This window comes from Oncorhynchus clarkii, chromosome 4 (assembly GCF_045791955.1).
Source record: "Oncorhynchus clarkii lewisi isolate Uvic-CL-2024 chromosome 4, UVic_Ocla_1.0, whole genome shotgun sequence".
NCBI classification, from domain to species: Eukaryota; Metazoa; Chordata; class Actinopteri; order Salmoniformes; family Salmonidae; genus Oncorhynchus; species Oncorhynchus clarkii.
The window spans coordinates 50093915-50118363 of NC_092150.1; the positions used below are offsets into that span (position 1 = coordinate 50093915).

The 24449-nt window shown below is 40.8% G+C and overlaps 1 protein-coding gene across 2 annotated transcripts in view; it reads right to left on the bottom strand.

The window, feature by feature from the left end:
* Positions 1–24449, bottom strand: part of LOC139406913 (adhesion G protein-coupled receptor L2a) — a 197838-nt gene that overhangs the window by 16173 nt on the left and 157216 nt on the right. Inside the window, exons 6-18 of one of the 2 annotated variants that reach the window (XM_071150070.1) lie at positions 23135–23443; positions 22410–22513; positions 19677–19862; positions 18978–19016; positions 17081–17264; positions 16200–16322; positions 15574–15779; positions 10269–10442; positions 9458–9667; positions 8467–8687; positions 7792–7858; positions 1098–1189; positions 129–173 (exon numbers count right to left, since the gene is read on the bottom strand). In XM_071150070.1, the coding sequence (XP_071006171.1) occupies positions 129–173; positions 1098–1189; positions 7792–7858; positions 8467–8687; positions 9458–9667; positions 10269–10442; positions 15574–15779; positions 16200–16322; positions 17081–17264; positions 18978–19016; positions 19677–19862; positions 22410–22513; positions 23135–23443 (1960 nt within the window). The remainder of the gene's footprint in view (positions 1–128; positions 174–1097; positions 1190–7791; positions 7859–8466; positions 8688–9457; positions 9668–10268; positions 10443–15573; positions 15780–16199; positions 16323–17080; positions 17265–18977; positions 19017–19676; positions 19863–22409; positions 22514–23134; positions 23444–24449) is intronic. The other variant, XM_071150072.1, reaches the window with a different exon arrangement.

A 24449-nucleotide genomic window follows, 5' to 3' on the forward strand; every position in this document is an offset into this window, starting at 1 on the left:
TTGATGAAATTACAAAATGTGTAAACTGGTCAGTTCAAACCACTTGCGTGCCGTTCAATTTGTGTTTATATTACTATGTCCGCTCTGCGATGAAGACAATTTGGGGGAAATGTATGGTGAAAGCTTACCCGGGCAAATCGGTATTATAGTAGCCGTCACAAACGCGATAATTACTGGTGTGGAAGACAGGACAGAGAGAAAAGAAGAAACGCAACAGGAAGAGAAACGAGAGACGCTGCAGATTAGCTTTCCCTTTGACATGCAACATGCAATGACACTGGTGCTATGCTGATTCCCATCTATGTGGGTGACTAACCAAAGTCCTTGAGGATTGGTGCAGACAACATAAGACCACAAGAAGACAACAGAAAATACAGTAATACTTATACGTGTACAAACATTGCTTGGAGGAAACATGTTATGCAGTGTAGTTTCATTACGCACCAAAAAGACAATATCCACTAGTGATTCAAAAAAAACAAACATTTACTTTCCCCAAAGCAAAACACGTAGCAAATGCAGAGGTGACCACACACTCGTTAAGGGATGGGGAGGGAGTGGAGTTAAGGGAGGGTGGACTTCTTTTCTAGGACTCAAATTGTTTTTGTTGTTCCATGGGAATCACATGACAGTGCTTCCACTCATCCCACCCTGAAGCACTAACAGCGTATACTTTGAGCCAGACGTTTACGAATGGTTTGTGCCATGCCAACACAATCCAGTGGTCGCTGACACAGAGGAATACAACAAAGACGAAAGACCATTCACAAAGTAAATGTTGTCATCATTGCAGGACGGTCATGCCATAATCCCCCACCCGAAACCACCAGTCTCTGTGTAAAATATGATCTCCCTGGAGATCAATTGGAACTCCTCTGGTCAATTTTCTGTATGGACAATTTAAATGTGTACCAGATATAGATACATTAATGCTACCGACAAGGACACAAATTCGACTTATCAAAATCATTACCTCTACAGTACATAGAACATTTTTACCATGCCATACAGTACTATTGTCTTTATGGGTTTGTGGAAATATCTGTTTATTGCCAAGAATATTGGAAAATGTGCATTTACCCAGAATCTCTACTTACTTGATGTTCTCCAATCTGCTGGAGTCTGGTTTCAGAGTAGTGGAGTGCTTCCCCATTTTGTACATGGTGATGACCAGGAAGATGAGATTGAGCTGTCAAAACAGAGTAATGGCTTTGTTAATTGATGGAGATTAATGGCATGGTGAAGGAGAAAAAACTGTTAATTTGTCCATAACTATTAAAATAGGAGTGCCTTCCCGAGCTTCTCTCATCCACTGCCCTAATGTAATAGACATCTATCGTCCTGCAAGACTCAGACAAGCAGACTGGCGCCAAATGTTGTGTCATTCTATATCAATAAGACCATGAACATGCATTAAAATCCATCGCAGTCCAGCCAAAAAACACGGCTACAGTCTGGCAACTATAAAACGCTATATGGAACGCAGTATATTTCTCCAATTCCTGTGCAGGAAAATAGACAGACAGGCAGGGAGGGAGAGATTCCCATCACTTTCTCTTCCTTGTTTTAATACCAGATGAAATCATAAGAAAGCCAGTGGTACATATCAAGTTCAGAGTGGATTACTGTGTGCTGTATCTTTCAGCCCTTTAAAAATATATCAATACCATGATTTAGAGACACACAGAGGGAGCTGCATGGGCCAATCAGGAGCAGCTCCAAATGATTTACTCCTAAAACTATCTATTCTGAGACAGAACCGGGTCTCTGACTCTTGAACGCACGCACATACGCATAGCCTACTGTCTACACTACCGTTCAAAAGTTTGGGGTCACTTAGAAGATTTCCTTGTGTTTGAAAGAAAATCTAATGTTTTGTTCATTAAAATAACATCAAACTGATCAGAAACACATTGTAGACATTGTTAATGTTGAAAATGATTATTGTAGCTGGAAAAAGCATATTTTTTTATGGACTATCTACATAGGAGTACAGAGGCCAATTATCAGCAACCATCACTCCTGTGTTCTAATGGCACATTGTGTTAGCTAATCCAAGTTCATCATTTTAAAAGGCTAATTGATCATTAGAAAACCCTTTTGCAATTATGTTAGCACAGCTGAAAACTGTTGTACTGATTAAAGAAGCAATAAAACTGTCCTTCTTTAGACTAGTTGAAAATCTGGAGCATCAGCATTTGTGGGTTCGATTACAGGCTCAAAATGGCTAGAAACAAAGACCTTTCTTCTGAAACTCGTCAGTCTATTCTTGTTCTGAGAAATTAAGGCTATTCCACGCGTGAAATTGCCAAGAAACTGAAGATCTCGTACAACGCTGTGTACTACTCCCTTCACAGAACAGCGCAAACTGGCTCTAACCAGAATAGAAAGAGGAGTGGGAGGCCCCGGTGAACAACTGAGAAAGATGACAAGTACATTAGAGTGTCTAGTTTGAGAAACAGATACCTCACAAGTCCTCAACTGGCAGCTTCATTAAATAGTACCCGCAAAACACCAGTCTCAACATCAACAGTGAAGAGGCGACTCCGGGATGCTGACCTTCTAGGCAGAGTTCTTCTGTCCAGTGTCTGTGCTCTTTTGCCCATTAATATTACATTTTTATTGGCGAGTCTGATATATGGCTTTTTTTTCCAACTCTGCCTAGAAGGCCAGAATCCCGGAGTCACCTCTTCACTGTTGACGTTGAGACTGGTGTTTTGCGGGTACTATTTAATGAAACTGCCAGTTGAGGAATTGTGAGGCGTCTGTTACTCACACCAGCTTTTTCATTTACAATCGTCATTTACAACATTCACAATGTCTACACTGTATTTTTGAACAATGTTATTTAATGGACAAAAATGTTGCTTTTCTTTCAAAAACAAGGACAAGTGACCCGAAACATTTGAATGATATTGTATGTTATAAACAGGGTTCGTACAGACATTGGCAAATCAAATTCAAGGACTTTCAAGGAATTCTTCAAGCACTAAATTGCAATTTTCAAGGGCCTCGATTTTATATTTAAAAGTATAGAAAAAACTCTCGCCCAAAAGCATGCAAAAAGTGTAAAAAAAAGTATACATTACAACTTTAAGACTAACGCATTTTATAGTTCTTCCCAATGGCACTATGCATTTGCATTCAAATTATGATGACATTCTAAGTATGACAGGATAATATGGACATTGCCTGACTAAATAGATTGCATGCATGACGATTTGTAATGCCTACCCGTAGAAGTGTTGGCGATACAAGCACACTGATAACGCCTGTCCACGTAGGCTAGCAGTAGCATTATGCTCACCCTCGCCATTTGAGATGTTCTAGGGGTTTGTGTCATGTTTTTCAAATGAGAAAGCGCAACCCAAAAAATAGTTCACTTTGTATTGGAAAGCTTTTTATGGAAAGCCAAATTGAAGCCAACATTGTCGTCCTCACAATAACTGCACGTGGTTTTACCGCAAAAAATGAACAGACGAGTGCAACCCTTGTCAATTGAAACGATGGGAAACAAACAAAAGTGTCTCCCTCTCACAACAATTGATCAGAAATAAAATTTCTGGATAATTATATTGAGCAGTCCAAGCATATAAATCGGCTCCAATAATTTCAAGGACTTTTCAAGGACAAAATAGAGGAAATGTCAGATTTTCAAGGTATTCCATCACTTGATTTTCTGAGCTCCAAATTCAAGTACTTCAAGCACTCTGTGTGAACCCTGGACGAATGTAGAAAGACTGTTAATAAATTATAGAAACAAACAACCAACAACAAAACCTGTTTGTTCTGCTAATATAAACCTTCCACATCTTGATTTCAGAAATTAAAGAAATTCTGGTGAGGGGTGATTTAACTATATGAATTTGAAATAGTTTACTTAGTTGAACATGAACAAAGCTCAATTGTCTCAGGTTATCTTCTGAATGCTGCAAGAGCGAATGAAAGAGAAAAAGAGCGTGAAAACACCAATGTGAAGGAATGAGACAAATGGAGGTGCTTTGTGAGCTCCATAATGTACTGGACATGTCTGGCTGTTCATTCACGCTCCCCTTGCGCTCTACTGCACTCTGCTATGAAAGGAGTAGCTAGGTGATCAATATCTCCCCCTCCCCCGCCTAATCAACCAGAGTCACAGAACAATAAGCAGAGCATAACAAGCGAAGGCAAGAAAAAAAAAACATAGATGGACTTTCATAGTGATGCAGCGTTTTGTTTATGCCGCCATCAGACAAATCATTTTTGTCACTTTGCTTGCATGAGTCGGGCACTTGGAAATGCCTTTCACACACCCTGGAGTGGTGACATGGATCCAATGAGACAGAGGACGGAGACAACAGTACTTTAAAGGACCCTAGCTAGCATAGCACATGTTCACTACCCCTACCAACATGCTTTCTCTGCCTTCCCCAGGGCCCAGTCTACCTAGTGAGAGTGGCAGCCTGCAAGCTACTAGGCCTGGGCCTCTCTCTCTCTGCTCTGAACCATCACCGCTAGCCAAGCAGAAGCATCTCTGCCACACTGGGACCGAGGAGAAAGCTTTTTCCTGAGCGAGTATGTGTCGAGTGTGTGCTACAACCCTGAACTCCTTGTGAACTGGGGATGAAATATTAAAGGTGCAGATGGAGCTGTCCGGATGATAGGAACTGCTTGCGACGTGTCATGATCCAAAGGCTTGCTGTTAAAGCATCTCAGGCATACTAATGGTTTCCCCCCACCACTCATTACTTCCATGTTCCTTCTTCATGGAGCTAATACCCTCTGTGCCCGGAGACAGGGCCAACTAACCTCTTGCCTGAGAACAGGGCTGAACAGAGTGCTTCTTCAAGCTTCACTTCAAGTCTGGGCTTTAAGACGGCTTTCAGGGAGGTGGGGGGAGTAAAAAAAAAAACTAGGGAGGAAGAGGAAAAACAACATTTTTGTGAGTGCTTTTCACTGAGCCTGACCAACTCGGGTTAGACCAAAAGTTACACAGCGGGAGAGTATGGTGTTCGAAGACAGGAGCTGTGGCTGCTGCAGCTAGCCACTGAATGTGAGATTGGATGCTTTTTTTGTCTGTCTGTGTCTTCCACTCTCCTATCTCATTGACAAGGACAAAGCCAATTTGTTGAGGAATCAGGGTCACAGGTTGTGGAAAACCTTGCTCCCACACATTCCCTTGAGATCCCCTACCCTTGTGCTTCACCGTTTGTTGTCAATTTCTGCAAAAAGTAAAAAAGCAGCATTACGATACCTCCGTCCGCTAGAACTGCAAATCCTCATTCCTGTCCAACATTAGCACTGCAACAATATATCAGTTTTGTCAGGGTCACCGCTTTATCATGCAGGTCACTGGGACTGGGATTCCGGATTATCATCTCAACAGCCAACACATTTTTTCATGCAAATAATTCTGAAACTAAAGAGAAGAAGAAAAAAAAACAATGTCCAATTTAGAGAATAACTATCTCACGCAGTTGGCAGAGCATTTGCTGACACAGGGATAAATATTTAACACACCCCCTTTAATTTGCAATTTAAGGGAATTGTATTATATTTCTCTACCGAACGGGTAAGTCGTTCGTGTGTTACAAAGCCTCGCTGGCCAGCCGTTGTCATAAAGCAGCAAAGCACTGCAATAAGATGCAGCAAAGAGGAAGCCCTCCTTCTGGCAGCTGTGTTCTCACTCAGGGAGATCAGCGCGTCTGTAAATCCAGCCATTACGCCCGATAATGAACACAGCGCTGAGCAAATATTGCTCTTCCTCCCTCTTCACAGGAGACAGTTTGGAGACTGTTACCATTCACCTGGTGTGAAAGAGGCCAAAACAATAGACAGTCAAAAGGGCTCTGACATCCGATGAATGCCACCAGCTATTTCTTATTTCTTTTTTTCCAAATGGGAAAATAATACTCCCCCGGGCCTCTTCCCTGGGAGCCACCGAACCTCCATTGATCGAGTTGGAGATAATAATGTCATGACCAGTAAATAACGCTTGAACAGCACATACATTGAGTGAACAAAACAGTAGGAGCATTTGCTCTCAGAACAGACTCAATTCGTCAGGGCATACAAGGTGTCAAAATTCTTCCCATGGTGACTCCAATACTTCCCACAGTTATGTCAAGTTGGCTGGATGTCCTTTGGATGGTGGAACATTCTTGACACACACAGGAAACTGTTTGAAAAGGTGTGAGTAACCCAGCAGCATTGCAGTTCTTGACACACTCAAACCGGTGCGCCTGACAGCTACTACCATACCCCGTTCAAAGGCACTTTAATATTTTGTCTTGCCCATTCACTCTCTGAATGGCACACATACACAATCCGTGTCTCAAAGCTTAAAAATCCTTCTTTAACCGGTTTCCTCCCCTTCATCTACACTGATTGAAGTAGATTTAAAAAGGGATATCAATAAGGGATCATAGCATACCCCTGGGTTCACCTAGGTGATGTTTTTTTTTGTAAGGACTTACAGACTCATGGTCAAAACATATAGACAAAGGTTGCTAAAACGGGAAGAGGTCTGTCCATGATAAGGCATTGCTCTGCTTTCTTGACATCTCAGTCAACCAGACAGGTTCTACAGGCTCTAGTTTAGTCGCACCTGGACTATTGCCCAGTTGTGTAGCCATGCAAAGAGGGACAGGTAAATTGCAGTTGATCCAGAACAGAGCAGCACATATTGCACTTAGATGTACACAGAGGGTGAATGTCAGGAACATGCATGTCAATCTCTCTCGGCTCAAAGTTGAGGAGAGATTGACTGCATCACTAATGGTCTTTGTGCAAGGTACTGAACTGTTTGTTCAAGCAGTTAGCACACAGTTCGGCCACTGTTGCTGGATCGAATTCCCGAGCTGACAAGGTAAAAATCTGTCGTTCTGCCCCTGAGCAAGGTAGTTAACCCACTGTTCCCCGGGTGCCGAAGACGTCTGCACCTCTCTGATTCAGAGGGGTTGGGTTAAATGCGGAAGACATATTTCTGTTGAAGGCATTCAGTTGTACAACTGACTAGGTATCCCCCTTTCCCTTATCAGTACAACACAAGACATGCATTCCGAGGTCTCTTCACAAGTCCCCAGGTCCAGAACACAGGCTAGGGAAATGCACAGTATTACATAGAGCCATGACTACATCAAACTATCTGCCACCCAAGGAATAAAACCAGATAAAATAACACCTTACGGCACCATGGGGACTGTGAAGACACAGACATGTTTTATATATTTTGTATTGTATTTTGCACTGTATTATTCATTGTATTATGTAGGTGGGTGACCTTGCACGAATCCTTGGCTTGTGCGAGCTGCAACGGCTCAAAGGGCAGGAGCCATCTCTTGTTTCTGAAGCGTGAGGCAGAGGCAGGATATTATCTAGTGTATATTATGTGTATTATGTATATTATGACTATTATATTATGTATATTATTTGTTGTGTTTAGTTTCCTGTTTGGACCCCAGGAAGTGGTTAATTCTGGATCCCAATAAATACTACTAATACTACTAAATACTACAGCATGGAAGCATGAAAATAACTGAAATGTTTTGTATTTTGTGTCCTCCTTGTTCAAAAATGGATTTGAGCAGGAAAGTTGGGTTTCACAACAACAACAACAAAATTCAAAGATACTATTTGACCTTATGTCTTTTCACACTGTGGTTGTTGTACATCTCATCGGTCCTTGATAGAGACAATTGCGAGTCACTATGAACATACTGTATCAGTGTGGCCAATCACGGAGGAACATTTTTCTCTCTCTCTTTTCCTATCTCTCTCCCTCTGCCTCTCAGGAAAAGAAAACTAACTTACCATGATGATGAAGGTGACAGGTCCTAAAAAGCTCCATATGAAGTGATTGTCCACTCTTAGCCAGCAACTACGATGGAAGATAAAACAAATATTAGGAATCCGTAAAAGAACAACACACACGTAAGAGGAACAACTAAACCCAGCCTCCTTAGGCCAAATATTAATGCACGGGCATGAATTATGAGGACAAAAACGTACCCTGTTAACACATGGTAGTTAGTTTATTGTCAATAATCAATGAAAAAGCCACCTAAAAAAGCCATCTAAAAACAAAGTCCCACATTGCAGTTACATGGTTACACAAGACAAAAGTGAGGACTCTAGCCTCAACCCTGAAGCTTAGCTAAAATACTATCATTAATCTATGTAAAAGCCTTTTTCCAGACAGCACTCCTCTCTTTAAGAGAGCATTTAAAAACAAGAGGTCGCAGGAGGGTCTTTGAACAGAAAGGCATTAATGTTGCCATGCCCCCCTAGAAACCACAGTGTTGAGTCTGTCAGGCTCTTTAAAATGACATAAAAAATGGATCAGTCCATTCCAGGAAGGGGTCCCAGGTGCAGACAAAAGCAACGACAGAAAAGATAGTTCGTAGTCACAGGGCTGTGTATACACACAGACTAAATGGACTAAGACAGTTTTTTAGAGAACAAAATAGCGGAAACATTTTTACATACGCTTTCTTTGTCCCGTAGCTCCTGTAGTCGATAGCAGCAGAGACACCCACCACAATGGCTGGGAGAAGGTATCCAGATACATAGTAGTACTTTTTCCTTGAATGTTCACTCTCGAAAACTTCCACCATCATCAGGTACAACTGAACGCCCTCCAAACACATCCAGGAAAACGAGGCCAGGAAGAAGAAATGCAAAATCCCAGCGACGATGGAACAGCCAACCTATAGTGGATGGATTAATCGTTTCAATTGATCAAAATACTATAGATATTAACTTGAAATAAAGTAACAACTTATGAGGAATTAACTGAGCAACAACATTCCATGTTAATCTTCTCAAATCCCAATGAAAATGATGTCATTTAATTGAGTGCGATTGTTATTATACAGTGGTTATGTGCATTTCAATGTAAGTAATGAACAGAAGTAAAAGTTATCACGCTTCCCATTGAAAGACAAGAAAATATTCAAACACACTATGCTCCGTACAGGTTCGCTCAAGTTCGACCTTGCAGCTGGCTGCTTAAAATGACAGTTGACTTGAAAGGCTAAGTGCTGCTGGCTCCATGGTCAACCTATTTGAATTACTTCTGGTTTTGTCCTTTCATTGAGCCTTGGTTGTACAGTGAATACTGACTGTGTGGAGGTGGAAGGTACTATGACTACACAAAGGCCATGGAGAGAAGAAGAACTAAAAGAGAATACAGAGGAAATTAAAGAACTAAAAAGCGTGCAGAGGCCGTATTGAGTGTTTCAGTGACGAAGAAAAAGGTGGAAAGTACTGCATGACATCCCTCCTCTGTAATCCATATTAATGGTGCTGTCTGTCTGACCCATGCCATGCAGAGGACAAGTACTGAAGGTTAAACACAACTATGTTTGAAAGTCACATGACTTTCACATTGAAGGGTTTTTAGTTTGGGGTGAAAAATATAGAAAAATATACATAAAATAATATATTCACAAAGAAGTGGTAAATCTGTGCTGCTTACCTTGGGTTCGGTCATATCAATACCGATTAGGAATATTAACTCGGCAATGAAGAGATTGATGCACAGGTTCTTGTGGATGGTGTTGCGATCGCTCTGCAGGCCCCGGAAGAAGCAGAAGGTGAAAATGCTGATGGCCAAGCACACCAGCGAGACAACGATGCCCACCCGGGTGATGACAGTCAAGAGTAATTCGTGCACTCCAACTTGGCCCTACGGGGATAACGGATGGGGCATATTAATATGCCTGTTTTTGTCAATAAAAAATAGAGGACGGCCAATGCTTCCATACTTCATTTCGGCAAGAGCCATGGGAAAATTACTTTTCTATTTCATAGGAGACATGAGGAAATAAATGCTCAGCAGCCATCAATCATGGACTGAGCCCTTCAGATGAGTACAATTAGCATCTGATAGAGGACAACTGACTGGGTGGAATTTAAAGCAAGGCGCTGTAGTTAGGCCACGTCATATTAACTCCTACAGAGGCTTTTTTAATTCCTACAACCTGCATACACTTTTTAAACATGGAGTATTAGGCCTACAGACCCTCATGAAATACACTTTGTGGTACAATAAAATCATTGAAATTAATGGGCTTTAGGAAAATGAATTATCTAATGAATAGAGGGAAAATAAGATGAAAGATGATACTGCAAATCTACCAAAATGTACATCAGAAATAAGTGTATTTAACTATTTCATGTGTTATCATCTGTGATTTCTTTGTACTTTTAAATTGGTTTAAACTCTACAAATTCTTTTACCCAAGAATAAATCAATTAATTAATATACCAAAACAGGAGCTGCTTACCGAGATTTCCCGATGTGCCATGAGAACTGCAAAGTTGGTGAGATGACTGCAGGAGCAGGTGGTGTGGGTCTTATTGGAGCCCAGGAGCTTGCAGCCCTGGGTGGACCAGTATCCCATCATGCTCCTCTCCGAATAATTCCAAAAGGAGCAATTGGAGTTGAAGTAGTGGTCCATCTGATGATAAGATTAAGTGTTGAAATAACTGACTGTCCAAATCATAATTTGTACAGAACCTATGAACTTTTTTCCACTCGCATAAAGATACTGAACTGATAAAGGGGAGGTGCATAATGCACTTTCTTAATTTATTTAATAAAATCATATCTAATTTGGTTGCCTACTTACTAAATCTACCAAGGCAATACCAACAGGACCCTGAACAGCTTCTACCCCCAAGCCATAACACCACTAAATAGTTAACCAAATAGCTACACAGACTATCTGCATTGACCCTCCCTGTACTAACTATTTTAACTCATCATATACACTGCTATATGTACATATCTACCTAAATTACCTTGTACACCAGCGGCAGGTAGCCTAGTGGTTAGAGCATTGGGCCAGTAACCGAAAGGTTGCTAGATCGAATCTCCGAGCTGACATGGTACAAATCTGTCATTCTGCCCCTGAACAAGGCAGTTAACCCACTGTTCCTAAGCCATCATTGTAAATAAGAATTTGTTCTTAACTGACTTTCCTAGTTAAAAAAATAAACATCAACTTGGTAATTGTACCCTGTGATAAGGCCCGAGAAGCCGGTGTTGGATAAATCAATAATGCACTAATGAGGAGCGATTTCGCATGGCATAGAAAATGTGACAACTTATCAGGACAATGTTGTTCAGAGGAGCTAGCCAACAACACAGCTAAAACAATCACTTCAAACTGAAGCTGGAAAGACTGCAAACTAGCTGCACTTTGTTTAGGTTTACACTTTTTCAATTGACATTTCTTTGTATATATATATATATATATCCATATGATCCCAGCTAATTCATGATTTCGACTGGTTGAGAAACGCTGCCTGCCTGTTTGTTCCTCATGTTATTATTGTTTCTTTATACAATTGGCTTGTCTTTGGAAATGAACAATTTCCTGGATAAAGAACGGACTCATGCGTAGACCTCTGGGAATCCATCTTGACAACTTTAAAAGACAAAGGATAATTGGTGCTCCAGTAATTTCTTCTGAGTTAATTTGTTCCTCCATAAAATAAAATGGGAATAATTTATATCCTAATGTTGATATAGACAGTGCCTTCAAAAACTGTTCATATCGCTTGACTTATTCCAAATTTAGTTGTGTTACAGCCTGATTTCAAAATGGATTACATTTATTATTTTTCTCACCCATCTACACACAATACCCCATAATGACAAAGTGAAAACAGGTTTTTAGAACATTTTGCAAATTTATTGAAAATGAAATGCATTACTCATTTACATAAGTAATCACACCACAGAGTCAATACTTTGTTAGAAGCACTTTTGGCGGCGATTACAGCTTTGAGTCGTCTTTGGGATGTCTGTATCAGATTTGCACATCTAGATTTGTGGATTTTCTCCCATTCTTCCTTGCAGATTGTCTCAAGTTCTGTTGAGTTAGATGGGAGCGGCATTGAACAGCAATCTTGAAGTCTTTCCATTAATTTTCAATGGTATTCAAGTCTGGGCTTTGGCTGGGCCACTCAAGGACTTTCACATTTTTGTTCTGAAGCCATTCCATTTTCAGACCACAGGATCTTTTCATTAACTTTCACATGCCATTTTGCAAACTCCAGGCATGCTGTTGTGTACCTTTTTCTCAGGAGTGGCTTCCATCTGGCAACTCTCCCATAAAGCCCAGATTGGTGAAGAGTTGTAGATACTGTTGTCCTTCTGGCAAGTTCTCCCATCTCAGCCAAAGAAACTATGTAGTTCTGTCAAGTGGTCATTAGGTTCTTGATCACCATGCTGACCAAGGTCTTTCTTGCCCGGTTGCTCAGTTTGGTCGGACGGCCAGCTCTAGGCAGAGTCTGGTAAGTTCCATATTTTTTTGATTTCCCAATGATGGAGAACACTGTGCTCTTTGAAACTTTGAACACTCGAAAAACTGTTCTATACCCTTCCCCAGATACAGTTGAAGTCGGAAGTTTACATACACCTTAGCCAAATACATTTAAACTCAGTTTTTCACAATTCATGACTTTTAATCTTCGTAAAGATTCCCTGTCTTAGGTCAGTTAGGATCACCACTTTATTTTAAGAATGTGAAATGTCAGAATAATAGTAGAGAGAATTATTTATTTCAGCATTTTTTCTTCCACAAAAAGCTTCCCACAATAAGTTGGGTGAATTTTGGCCCATTCCTTCTGACAGAGCTGGTGTAACTGAGTCAGGTTTGTCGGCCTCCTTGCTCGCAAACACTTTTTCAGTCCTGCTCACACATTTTTTATAGGATTGAGGTCAGGGCTATTTTGTCAATATATCCACATAATTATCCTCCCTCACAATGCCATATATTTTGTGAAGTGCACCAGTCCCTCCTGCAGCAAAGCACCCCCACAACATGATGCTGCCACCCCTGTGCTTCACAGTTGGTATGGTTTTCTTCGGCTTGCAAGCCTCCCCCTTTTTCCTCGAAACATAACAATGGTCATTATGGCCAAACAGTTCTATTTTTGTTTCATCAGACCAGAGAACATTTCTCAAAAAAGTACGATCTTTGTCCCCATGTGCAGTTGCAAACCGTAGTCTGGCTTTTTTATGGCGGTTTTGGAGCAGTGGCTTCTTCCTTGCTGAGCGGCCTTTCAGGTTGTGTTGATATAGGACTAATTTTACTGTGAATATAGATACTTTTGTACCTGTTTCCTCCAGCATCTTCACAAGATCCTTTGCTGTTGTTCTGGGATTTTTTTCACCACCAAAGTACATTCATCTCTAGGAGACAGAACGCATCTCCTTCCTGAGCGGTATGACGGCTATGTGGTCCAATGGTGTTTATACTATACTTTATACTATTGTTTGTACAGATGAACGTGGCTTGTGGAGGCCTTGTGGAGACCTTCAATTTTATTTCTGAGGTCTTGGCTGATTTCTTTTGATTTTCCCATGATGTCAAGCAAAGAGCCACTGACTTTGAAGGTAGGCCTTGAAATACATACACATGTACACCTCCAATTGACTCAAACTATGTCAATTAGCCTATCAGAAGCTTCTAAAGCCATGATATAATTTTCTGGAATTTTCCAAGCTGTTTAAAGGCAGCCAACTTAGTGTATGTAAACTTCTGACCCACTGTGATTGTGATACAGTGAATTATAAGTGAAATAATCTTTCTGTAAACAATTGTTGGAAAAAATACTTGTGTCATGCACAAAGTAGTTGTCCTAACAGACTTGCCAAAACTATAGTTTGTTAATAAGACATTTGTGGAGTAGTTGAAAAACAAGTTTTAATGACTCCAACCTAAGTGTACGTAAACCGGAAGTTTACGTACACTTAGGTTGGAGTCATTAAAACTCAACTGTATATTCCTCATCACAATTCTATTTCAAAGATCTATAGTCAGTTCCTACTCTGACATGCAATGTCAACTGTGGAACATCATATAGACAGGTGTGTTTATTTCTAAATCATGTACAAACAATTGAGTTGGCCACAGGTGGACCCCAATGAAGTTCTCAAGGACGATCAAAGGCAATTGGATGCACCTAGGCTCAACACTCTATTTAGTCCATTTTGAATTCAGTCTGTAATACAACCAAATGTGGAATTAAAAAAAATCTATATATTTATATACAGGTAACTGATAAAATAAAGGAAACACCAATATAAAGTATCTTATATATTTGGCCACCACGAGCTTCAATGCACCTTGGGATAGAGCCTACAAGTGTCTGGAACTCTATTGGAGAAATCCGACACAATTCTTCCACAACTAATTCCATCACTTGGTGTTTAGTTGGTGGTTGTGGAAACGGTGTCTCAGGCGCCGCTCCAGAATCTCCGAAAAGTGTTCTATTGGGTTGATATCTGGAGACTGAGACATACACACACACCCTTTAAACTGTGTGTGTATCGGTCTGTCTCAGTCACCAGATCTCAATCCAATTGAAGACCTACTCGTCTCAGTCAAACACACATATTGTATACCAACGTGATCGCGATTGTCTATACCGATCTAAAACAACACATAAATCTGCGACGCTTTAGGCTAGAAACAAGTGGTAAAATGCCAGAGGAAGACGCGACTCTGATACACATGGTAAGATCTTTACTCTATGACATTCAGAAGCTGACCTACGACCTTCTAAAGTTGAGGACTCAAAGAAATTGGACATTGCTTGGGAAGTAATCTTATACAATGTGTGATTCTGTTGGTATCAATTGATCTATTCACTTTCTGTAAAACAGAATATGTATAATTCAATTGAAGGTTCATGTAAATTATAATAAAACATATTTGGTAGCGGAATAACATTTTGGGAAATCGGGTCTAGACTTTATTTTCCTTATTCATTAATATTATTATCATCATTAAAATAGTAATGAGTCTTGTTAGACTATGTAGAAATGCAGGAAATGAGCTTCAAAACAACATTTCTTAGGTCCCTCAAATTAAACATGATGGTGTATTTAATATAGGCTCTCTCAATAAACAATGATCTAAACCAATTTAAATGTAAATAAGGGGGCCCTGGGGATTTATTTTTGGAAACCACTGCTTTAAACCCCTTATTGTTTTATATTTAACTAGGCAAGTCATTTAAGAACAAATTCTTATTTACAATGATGGCCTACCCCGGCCAAACCTGGACCAATTGTCCGCCGCCCTATGGGACTCCCAATCACGGCTGGATGTGATACAGCCTGTCTGTAGTGATGCCTCTTGCACTGAGATACAGTGCCTTAGACTGCTGCGCCACTCGGGAGCCCATGCTCCTTTGAGACCCCTCTTTCAAAGTAACTGATATCACTTCTTCGAGCCATGTAGCTACAATAATGGCCAACTGGGTATTTTTATACATGACCCTAAGCATGATGGGATGTTTAAATTGCTTAATTAATTCAGGAACCACACCTGTGTGGAAGCACCTTCTTTCAATATACTTTGTATTCGTCATTTACTCTAGTGTTTCCTTTATTTTGGCAGTTACCTGTTTATGCCATTTAGACTATGCTTTAATCCAAAGCGACTTACTTTGTACTTTTACATTTTACCTAGCCAGGCATTTATAATGAATTAAACGATTTCTGCCTGCCAGGCTCTTCTCTTTCCCAGCGGTTTTATGACCTCTCCATTCATTTAGCTTGGGAAGACTTACGTCAATGTGTTCCAGGGTGAAAATCACAGGGTCCGTGATGAACACACGACTGGACTCTTTGTTGATGGAGGCGGCGATGATGTCTGAATTTACGGCCACCGACACATTCCGCCCATAAGCATCGTTGGACATTTTGATCGTGGCGTTGTCAGTGCTGAGAAACTGCCCAAGGTTTTTGTACATAACAAACACCAGCTTGGCAACACCTGAAGAAAGGAAAAACATAATAGGTAAGCGGCTAGGAAAACATGTTCCTTCCAAATAAAAGCAGCAGTAACTGTAGTGTTAAAAAAAACTAAGGGCTGAGAATAAAAAAAACGGATTAGACCATCGGGGAACATAAGTGGGCCTTGTCAGTTATCTTCAGAAAATATCATGGTGCTGGGTTTTAGGGTTCAAATCCTTAGTGGTCGCTCCTATCTAACAGTCCCACTGAGTAATCACTGTGCATTGTCAGTTTTGACAAGCTGCATTGACAGACCGGTTCGTCAGACTCTTCACCTTTTCATAGACACTGGAATGGAACAAAAAGTCTGAGCTAACACTCACACTTGGGATAAACACCCGCATGCAGCTCTGCCTGTGAATGAAGTGAGATTTCTGAGAGGGAAGTGTATGGGGTTTACCATTCCGACTGTTGAGCTTGACAGTATTGGAGGACAGCTGGATAGAAACACCACCCTTGCTGGCCTGTGGAAATTTGAAATCCTGAACCTGGCCGTCCGTGCTGAGCACATACACATCCAGGACTGGGGTTTTGTTGATGAAGGGGGAAAAAAAGAGACAAGAAAAGAGAGAGACCGGGAGAGAGAGATACAAGACGTTAGAGTGTGTTTTGAGTAAGACGAGGGTAATAAAAAAGAAAAATGTTGATGCCCAGGACGTGGTTGCTTACATTCCTAAGGCGAAGCAAGAGTGCGGGGGTGTTAGGTACTACAGCCACTGAATACATTGTTCAAGTGATTCTATGCAACAACATTGTTGCTGCCGAGTTAAAATGTCAGAACCAAGGTGATCCTTTAGCTCCTGTTGAGTCCCTTTGTGGGATACAGTACACTTGTAAAAATCCGGTGAAAGACTGGATGTACAAGATAAAACTGCAGCATTTGAATAAAAAAAAGAAGAAATGTTGTTGCAATGCACAGTGAAACATTTTACATTCATTCCCTCTCATGTCCCGAGAGCTTTGAGGTTAAAGGAGGAGACAGGGTCTAAACACTGTTTTTACTAGGTCTCCGCAGTAGGGTAATGTTCACATTAATGTATAGAATTACATGGGGCAGACCTACGCATTTATAAACCAAGTCCTCCCAATCTATTAACCTGGAAATTGTCTGAAATTCATCACTTTGTTTTACATGTACATTGTGACTGAACTCATTGAACAGACTCATTTTCTTTCTCGACATGAGTAGTTGAAATATGCATACAGCATCAAAAACGACTGATTGCGTTCAAATCACTGGCCGTGCTTTATTATTTGTTTACCGGGAATTCAATTACTTACTTATATTATCAGCGGGTACTTTCACAATAGCCGGCTCCATTAGGTTGTCGGCAAGGACGAACGCTCCTTCCTCTAGGGTATCCAGTAACATAGTAGCAGCATGTGTCTGTTCCGTGCTGTTCATATCATGCCAGGACTTCAGAGCCTCTGGTCTTAGAAGGTTGTCAACTGTGTCTACAATGGCCTGTGTCCATCAGAAAAAGAGATGTGTAAGCAATTCTGAAAACATTCGACTACAGTAATTGTCATAAGCAAAAACAAAGAGGGGTGTCATATGAATAGCTTTGATAATGCATGGCGAAGCAATCCCATTGACATATTATGGACGATCATAAAAAAAATGTTTTGGGTTTTGAGTAAGTGCTAAACAAATGCTCCACACAAGTATCTTCTCTGTATCGATGTAGTGTAAATTCTTGTGATTTGCTGTGCATTCAAGCAGATAATTGAATATGTTTAAAACTGAGGGGTGTTTCAATGTTTCTTGGACAATTTTTTTTTTATCAGCTAATATTTATAATGTATTGTATAATAAACATTTAACACTATTAAACAGCTCAAATCATTGAGAAAACCAAAACATTATGCATTTTGAAATATTAAATCCAAGCTGTTTAGCCAGTCGCTAGAACTCCACAGGCAGTAGATAAAGTACATACAGACGCTAGTGGGATCTCCTAAAAAAATTATCAAATCAATCAGACTAATCAGGTAATCAATGGGGGCCCAGTTCCTCTAGCTAGCACGGATGGCTAATGTGACTTCTCATCAACTATATTGTATGTCAAATTCTGCCGACACAGCATCCCACTCACACACACACTGTCATCTAGTCACATACATATTTCAAATCTTCTCTCACTAACAAAAAATAGACCCATGTCCCACAGAAACATGCAATGCACTGGAAATTTGCAACAAAAAATAATAATAATATGAATGAGATGACGATAATGAGACATTTGGGGAGAAAGGATAGTAGCTTTTAGCTAAAATTCTTATTTTTAACAAGTATGGCCATCTAAGGACTAATTAACCTGATCAATTTTAACAACGTCCCTGAGGATCAATCTGGATGTCAGAGAGCTTGACTTTGGAGGCAGGTGGAGAAGGATGTTGAGAAGTCCCTAATGGCCAGAGAAGCAATATGGCCAAAATACTTAGAGCGGCAGGCCACTGGAACTATTAAATGGAGAAGGACACAAATTGGTTTGCCCCCACCAGCCTTATTAGTCCAATGGAAAGCGCAGATTTGTGCCTCTAATATATGACACAAATGAAAATCTGTGCCCTGATGAATGAACAGTCATTAATTAACATGTTAAAGGTCAGAGTGTGGCCGAGGAAGACAAAGGTTTGAATACATCACAGGTGGAAAGAGAGTCTTAAGTACAGCTATCCTTAGCACTGTAGCACTGTAATGGGCTTTTCTATTGAGGAGACTCGCAGAATCGGAGGTGACTGTAAAAAGGAATGTGTGCCTTAAAAGACACACAGGCCAACTTTATATAGGAAATTACCCATATTTTAGCCATGAAATGCAGTTTGTGAATCACTGTGTTACATATTTAGGCATGTACATTCTTGAAGCAAAAAGAGAAAGGACCATTCAATGGAAGACAAAGATAAGCGAAAAACAAAACCAAATCCTCCTATAAATATAAGGGAGAAAATAAGTTACATTGGTAACTGCCAATGATGTCTCGGCCACTTAGCGTGCACCTTTGGCACAATTATGGCTGTGTGGAAGCAATTACTCCAAAATGCAGGAAGCACAGAGAGAGGGGGGAGAGGCTACATGACAATACCGAGGGTACATGCTGCAGAGCAGGGGAGTGGAGGGGAGGGAGGGAGGTGCAGAGAAGCAGAGTGTGGTACATTAGCATAGATCAGATACCTTCATGTATGCCCTGCATGTCCTTTCTCGTTTTTGAAGCTTTTTCATTAGGTAGAAAAAAGATAAAACAAAGAAACACACAATTAGCAAAATGTAGAAACTTGAGAACAAGTGTTCAAGGCTTCGATTATTTTCTGACTGATCACTCCCCCCCTTTCAGCTGGCTTTCTCCTTCCTCATGCTTTAGGCTACGCAACCTGCAGGTTCCAGACAAAAGAGCCCTCACTTCCATTTGTGGCATGATGTAATTCTCTCAAATACACCGGAGACTTCACAGAACAAGCCTTGGTTGAGGCAATTACAGCAATTACTTCAGGTGTACAAATATGTCAGGGAATAACATGATCTTATTGCATTTCAGTACATATAATTTAATATCCTAATTGGTTTGCTGTTTCTTTATTTGCTTGAGTACATTTGTCTGACTTTGAAAGAAAGGGAGAGAGGAACAGACATAATATGAGGAATATTAATAATAGAACCACTAATTTCACTGACTAGAAGGAATCACATTTCTCCTAACTTGAAGCGGGAGACAGCTCAGAAGAGCATCACAAAACGTCTAGCGGTGACTCAGATCCAGAGAGATTGCTGGTGGGGAGAAATGGCAGTGCTATTTATCTCCATAAAGCACAGTACGTGATAGGGGAATGAAGATGTCAAGTGGCAGCCATTTTGAAAGGGTGGAAAATCAGTTACCTTGTTAAAACTGCGGCCCGCAGAGTCTTTCTCGCTGGGTCTCAGCTCCTGAAGCTGAGCATCCAGGATGTCGACCAGCTGTTCCATCAGTCGGACTGATGAACTCACGTCGCCGGCAAAGATGGGTCCTTTGGTGTGCTTCGCCAGCTCGTTGGCCAGGTTAGCTGCATTCTCGCCACTACGGATCTGGAGCGATAAAAAATATATTTGTAACACTGAACCTGGTTCCTCTCTAGGTGTTTTCTCAGGCTACTTCTAGGGAGTTTTTCCTGGCCTCTGTGCTTTTGCCTCTGCAATGCTAGCTATTTGGGATTTTAGAAATTTTATTGAATTTGATATTCTTACAGCCATGTTATAGGCTTAAGACTTGTTATAAGCATGAACAAACCTTTATACTAAGGTATTTGTTATGGCTTTCAATGTTTTAAAATGGGCAGCAGAAATGGCTGGTAGTATCAACTTTGCTAAGGACTGTACCCAGATCTGTTTGTGGTCCTCTGAATATGATTATTATGCTATTGGCTTAATCACATACAGATCTGGGACCAGAATAAGGGAATATTCCACCAGACTATGAGGCTCTCTCCCTCCCGTTCTGATGTGAGGTCATTCTAGGATGAGCTGCCCCATATAACGCCAGTCTGGAGAGATGGGTGACTAATTACACTTAATAACACTCCTCGGGGTGCTGTATTTCTCATTTGATGGAAGTGAACACAAGAGTACAAAATGATGAAGGGTCGTCCGTTGTGCTTAAATTACTACACATTCTATGTCTGAGTCACTTATCAGAACAAACAGCAGACAGCGCAACCTAGTGGATGGCCCGCGGCTATTTTGAGTCTTTAATCATCATAAATGGTGGAAGATGAAAGGAAAGAGGTGCCATATAAGGGAAAGAGGAATATACAATTATTAGAGCGCAGTGCTTGAATTGAGCCAGTTCAAACTGGTAGAGATTACCGGTACCTCTTATCAACTATAAAATATGAGCACCACTACTGTAAGATTAAAATGATTACAGGCACCATTTTCATTCCACTTCAAGCACCGCAGTACCTACAGTATTTTAAGGGAATTAGTACATTTACTTACAGTTGAAGTCAGAAGTTTACATACACCTTAGCCAAATACATTTAAACTCAGTTTTTCACAATTCCTGACATTTAATCCTTGTAAATAATTCCCTGTTTTATGTCAGTTAGGATCACCACTTTATTTTAAGAATGTGAAATGTCAGAATAATAATAGACTGAATGATTTATTTCAGCTTTTATTTATTTTATCACATTGATCACATCAGAAGTTTACATACACTCAATTAGTATTTGGTAGCATTGCCTTTAAATTGTTTAACTTGGGTCAAACGTTTCGGGTAGCCTTCCACAAGATTCCCACAATAAATTGGGTGAATTTTGGCCCAATCCTCCAGACAGAGCTGGTGTAACTGAGTCAGGTTTGTAGGCCTCCTTATTCGCACACGCTTTTTCAGTTCTGCCCACACATTTTCTATAGGACTGGGGTCAGGGTTTTGTGATGACCACTTCAATACCTTGACTTTGTTGTCCTTAACCATTTTGCCACAACTTTGGAAGTATGCTTGGGGTCATTGTCCATTTGGAAGACCCAAGCTTAAACTGCCTGACTGATGTCTTGAGACATTGCTTCAATATATCCCCATAATTTCCCTTCCTCATGATGCCATCTATTTTGTGAAGTGCACCAGTCCCTCCTGCAGCAAAGCACCCCCACAACATGATGCTGCCACCCCTGTGCTTCACTGTTGGAATGTTGTTCTTCGGCTTGCAAGCCTCCCCCTATTTCCTCCAAACATAACGATGGTCATTACGGCCAAACAGTTCTATTTTTGATTCATCAGACCAGAGGACATTTCTCCAAAAAGTATGATCTTTGTCCCCATGTGCAGTTGTAAACCGTAGTCTGGCTTTTTTATGGCAGTTTTTAAGCAGTGGCTTCTTCCTTGCTGAGCGGCCTTTCAGGTTATGTCGATATAGGACTCGTTTTACTGTGGATATAGATACATTTGTACCTGTTTCCTCCAGCATCTTCACAAGGTCCTTAACCGTTGTTCTGGGATTGATTTGCACTTTTCACACCAAAGTACGTTCATCTCTAGGAAACAGAACGCATCTCCTTCCTGAGCGGTATAACGGCTGTGTGGTCCCATGGTGTTTATAATAGCGTACAATTGTTTGTACAGATGAACGTGGTACCTTCAGGCATTTGGAAATTCCTCCCAAGGATGAACCAGACTTGTAGAGGTCTACAATGTTTTTCTGAGGTCTTGGCTGATTTCTTTTGATTTTCCCATGATGTCAAGCAAAGAGGCACTGAGTTTGAAGGTAGGCCTTGAAATACATCCACAAGTACAACTCCAACTGACTCAAATTATGTCAATTAGCCTATCAGAAGCTTCTAAAGACATGACATAATTTTCTGTAATTTTCCAAGCTGTTTAAAGGCACAGTCAACTTAGTGTATGTACAATTCTATGCCACTGTAAAAATAAACTTTCTGTAAACCATTGTTGGAAAAATACTTGTGTCATGCACGAAGTAGATATCCTAACCGACTTGCCAAAACTATAGTTGGTTAACAATACATTTGTGGAGTGGTTGAAAAACAAGTTTTAATGACTCCAACCTAAGTGTATGTAAACTTCCGACTGTATACTGTAGCTCAAAACATTGAGGTAGTACAGCTCATACATACCTTCTGCGCTACTTGGTTGACCCAGTGGGAAGTGCAGTTGCTGAGATCAGGGCCCTTTGGGTGCCAGGCCCCCGTGGCAAGTACACATAAATAAGAGGCGGTGCCTGTCAGGAAAATAAATTTACAATAGCTCAGTTATATAAGATATATGTATTAGAAACTACATTGGATTATGTCATGTTATATTAGCCATATACCTCATCGTGTTAAACCAACCTAACCTCCAAAATCCTACATACACTGCATTTAATTGTTGTCTTTACATCAATAGCTGGTAATTTACCATAAATACTGACTATATTCTCCCAGTGCCAGTTTCACTATAAAGTAAGTAATAATAAGACTTTTCCTTCCGTTCCAATTACACCAACGTCTAATGAACCCTGAATGATAACACAATTTCACACACAATCCAATAAGGCCTGAACATCTTCAATCAAGCTTGGGGTAACAGCTGAGCCAGTTCCCTTCAACACACTGGCTACACATTGCCAAATACTATTTTGACCTATAACAATGCAGTGAATTATTTACACAACTGTAAAAATCCTAAATCTTGTTGATTCCCTATACAGTCCTGCACAAACTGAATTTATCAATAAATGATTGTCAGAAACAATAACATACTGTGCAGGTAACAAAAACACACAAGCGATCTCATCTCTCCAACCACTCATCATGGTGATAAACAGTAGCTAATGCCCTAAGGTAAACCCTCTGCTTACCTCGGGTCCCCTTGGGGCAAGGCCTCTCTACTAACATGCCCCTCTGGGTCTGAGGCCACACGATGTCCCTCTTTTCCGTGGTCTCACAGAAGCGCTCTGGTAGGGGGAAGGACTCCAGAGGCGGCTGGGCGGTGGTCTGGGGAACCTCCAGAGGGGGTTTGGGCCCTCCTCTGTTGTTACCCTCCTTGGGCCCTGTTGTGGTCATGGTGTTTGCTACGCCTTTGTTGCGTGCTGCTGTGGTGGTTGTTGTGGTGGTTGTCGTTCGGAGAGGCTCAGCCGGCGCCGAGGTCACTTCGGAGAGAGGTGGAGCTGGGGAGAAAATGATAAAGTCGTCTCATTTTAGCTCGCCCAAGTCTTTCTGTTCTCGTTCTTTCAAAACACACCTGGTACAAAGCTGGCTACACACAATGGTGGCTACACACAAATGGGGAGCTGGGAGTGCTTTGTGCAAATATATTTGCTTTCCCCTGGACTATATCTTATTCAAGGCACTCAGTCTGCACCGAACAAGACAATAATTACTGTAACATCTTCCTGCCTGGCAGTCACTCTTGCCTGAGAGACTATGAGGCACGGCTGATTACATTTTGACAGAGAAACAAGGAGCCCGTGTGTGTCGTTTTGTTGTCGGAACATTCATTCGGTGGTTGTTTTCCTTACTCGCCCCACATTTTGATAAAGCCGGTATGTGTTATGTGCCAAGGGCAAAAACAATAAGTTTCAGTCAGGAGTGAAAAGGAAACACCACATTCAAATACATCCCTCCTTGCCTTCTGAAGTAATCACAGCTCGGAATTGGTTGGATTGTTGAAAGCAATAGGTTGGCGACCTTGCTTACACCTATCCATCACTTATAGATCTGTGCTTACCTCAAGGAAACAGGGATGAAATTATACATTTCTGAAGTATTACAACAGGGCCTATGGCTGACATTTATTTTGTTATACTAGTACTATTATAACTGTATTTCCTGTAAGTGAAACGGTGATAACTATAAACCAGTCATTTGCTATACATCTGTTCACATCTCAAGGTACTGAAGCGAGAGTTTAGAAATATAATACAATTTTGAACACAAAATGATGTGCGAGGAATTTTATCCCTTTTATTATCCCATTAAGTTGTCCGTAACATGGAGGACTTTAAAGGGGTATTTGCTGTTGCCGTTTTATCCCTGTAAATGTACGCAAATTCACTTAAACAACTACTGAGCTCACTGAGTGAGAGTGCGAAGCTCTCGCTTCCAGGCTTGCAGGGAAGACAGACATCACCACCATATCTATCGCTTCAATTGGATAATGGGACTGGGCTGATG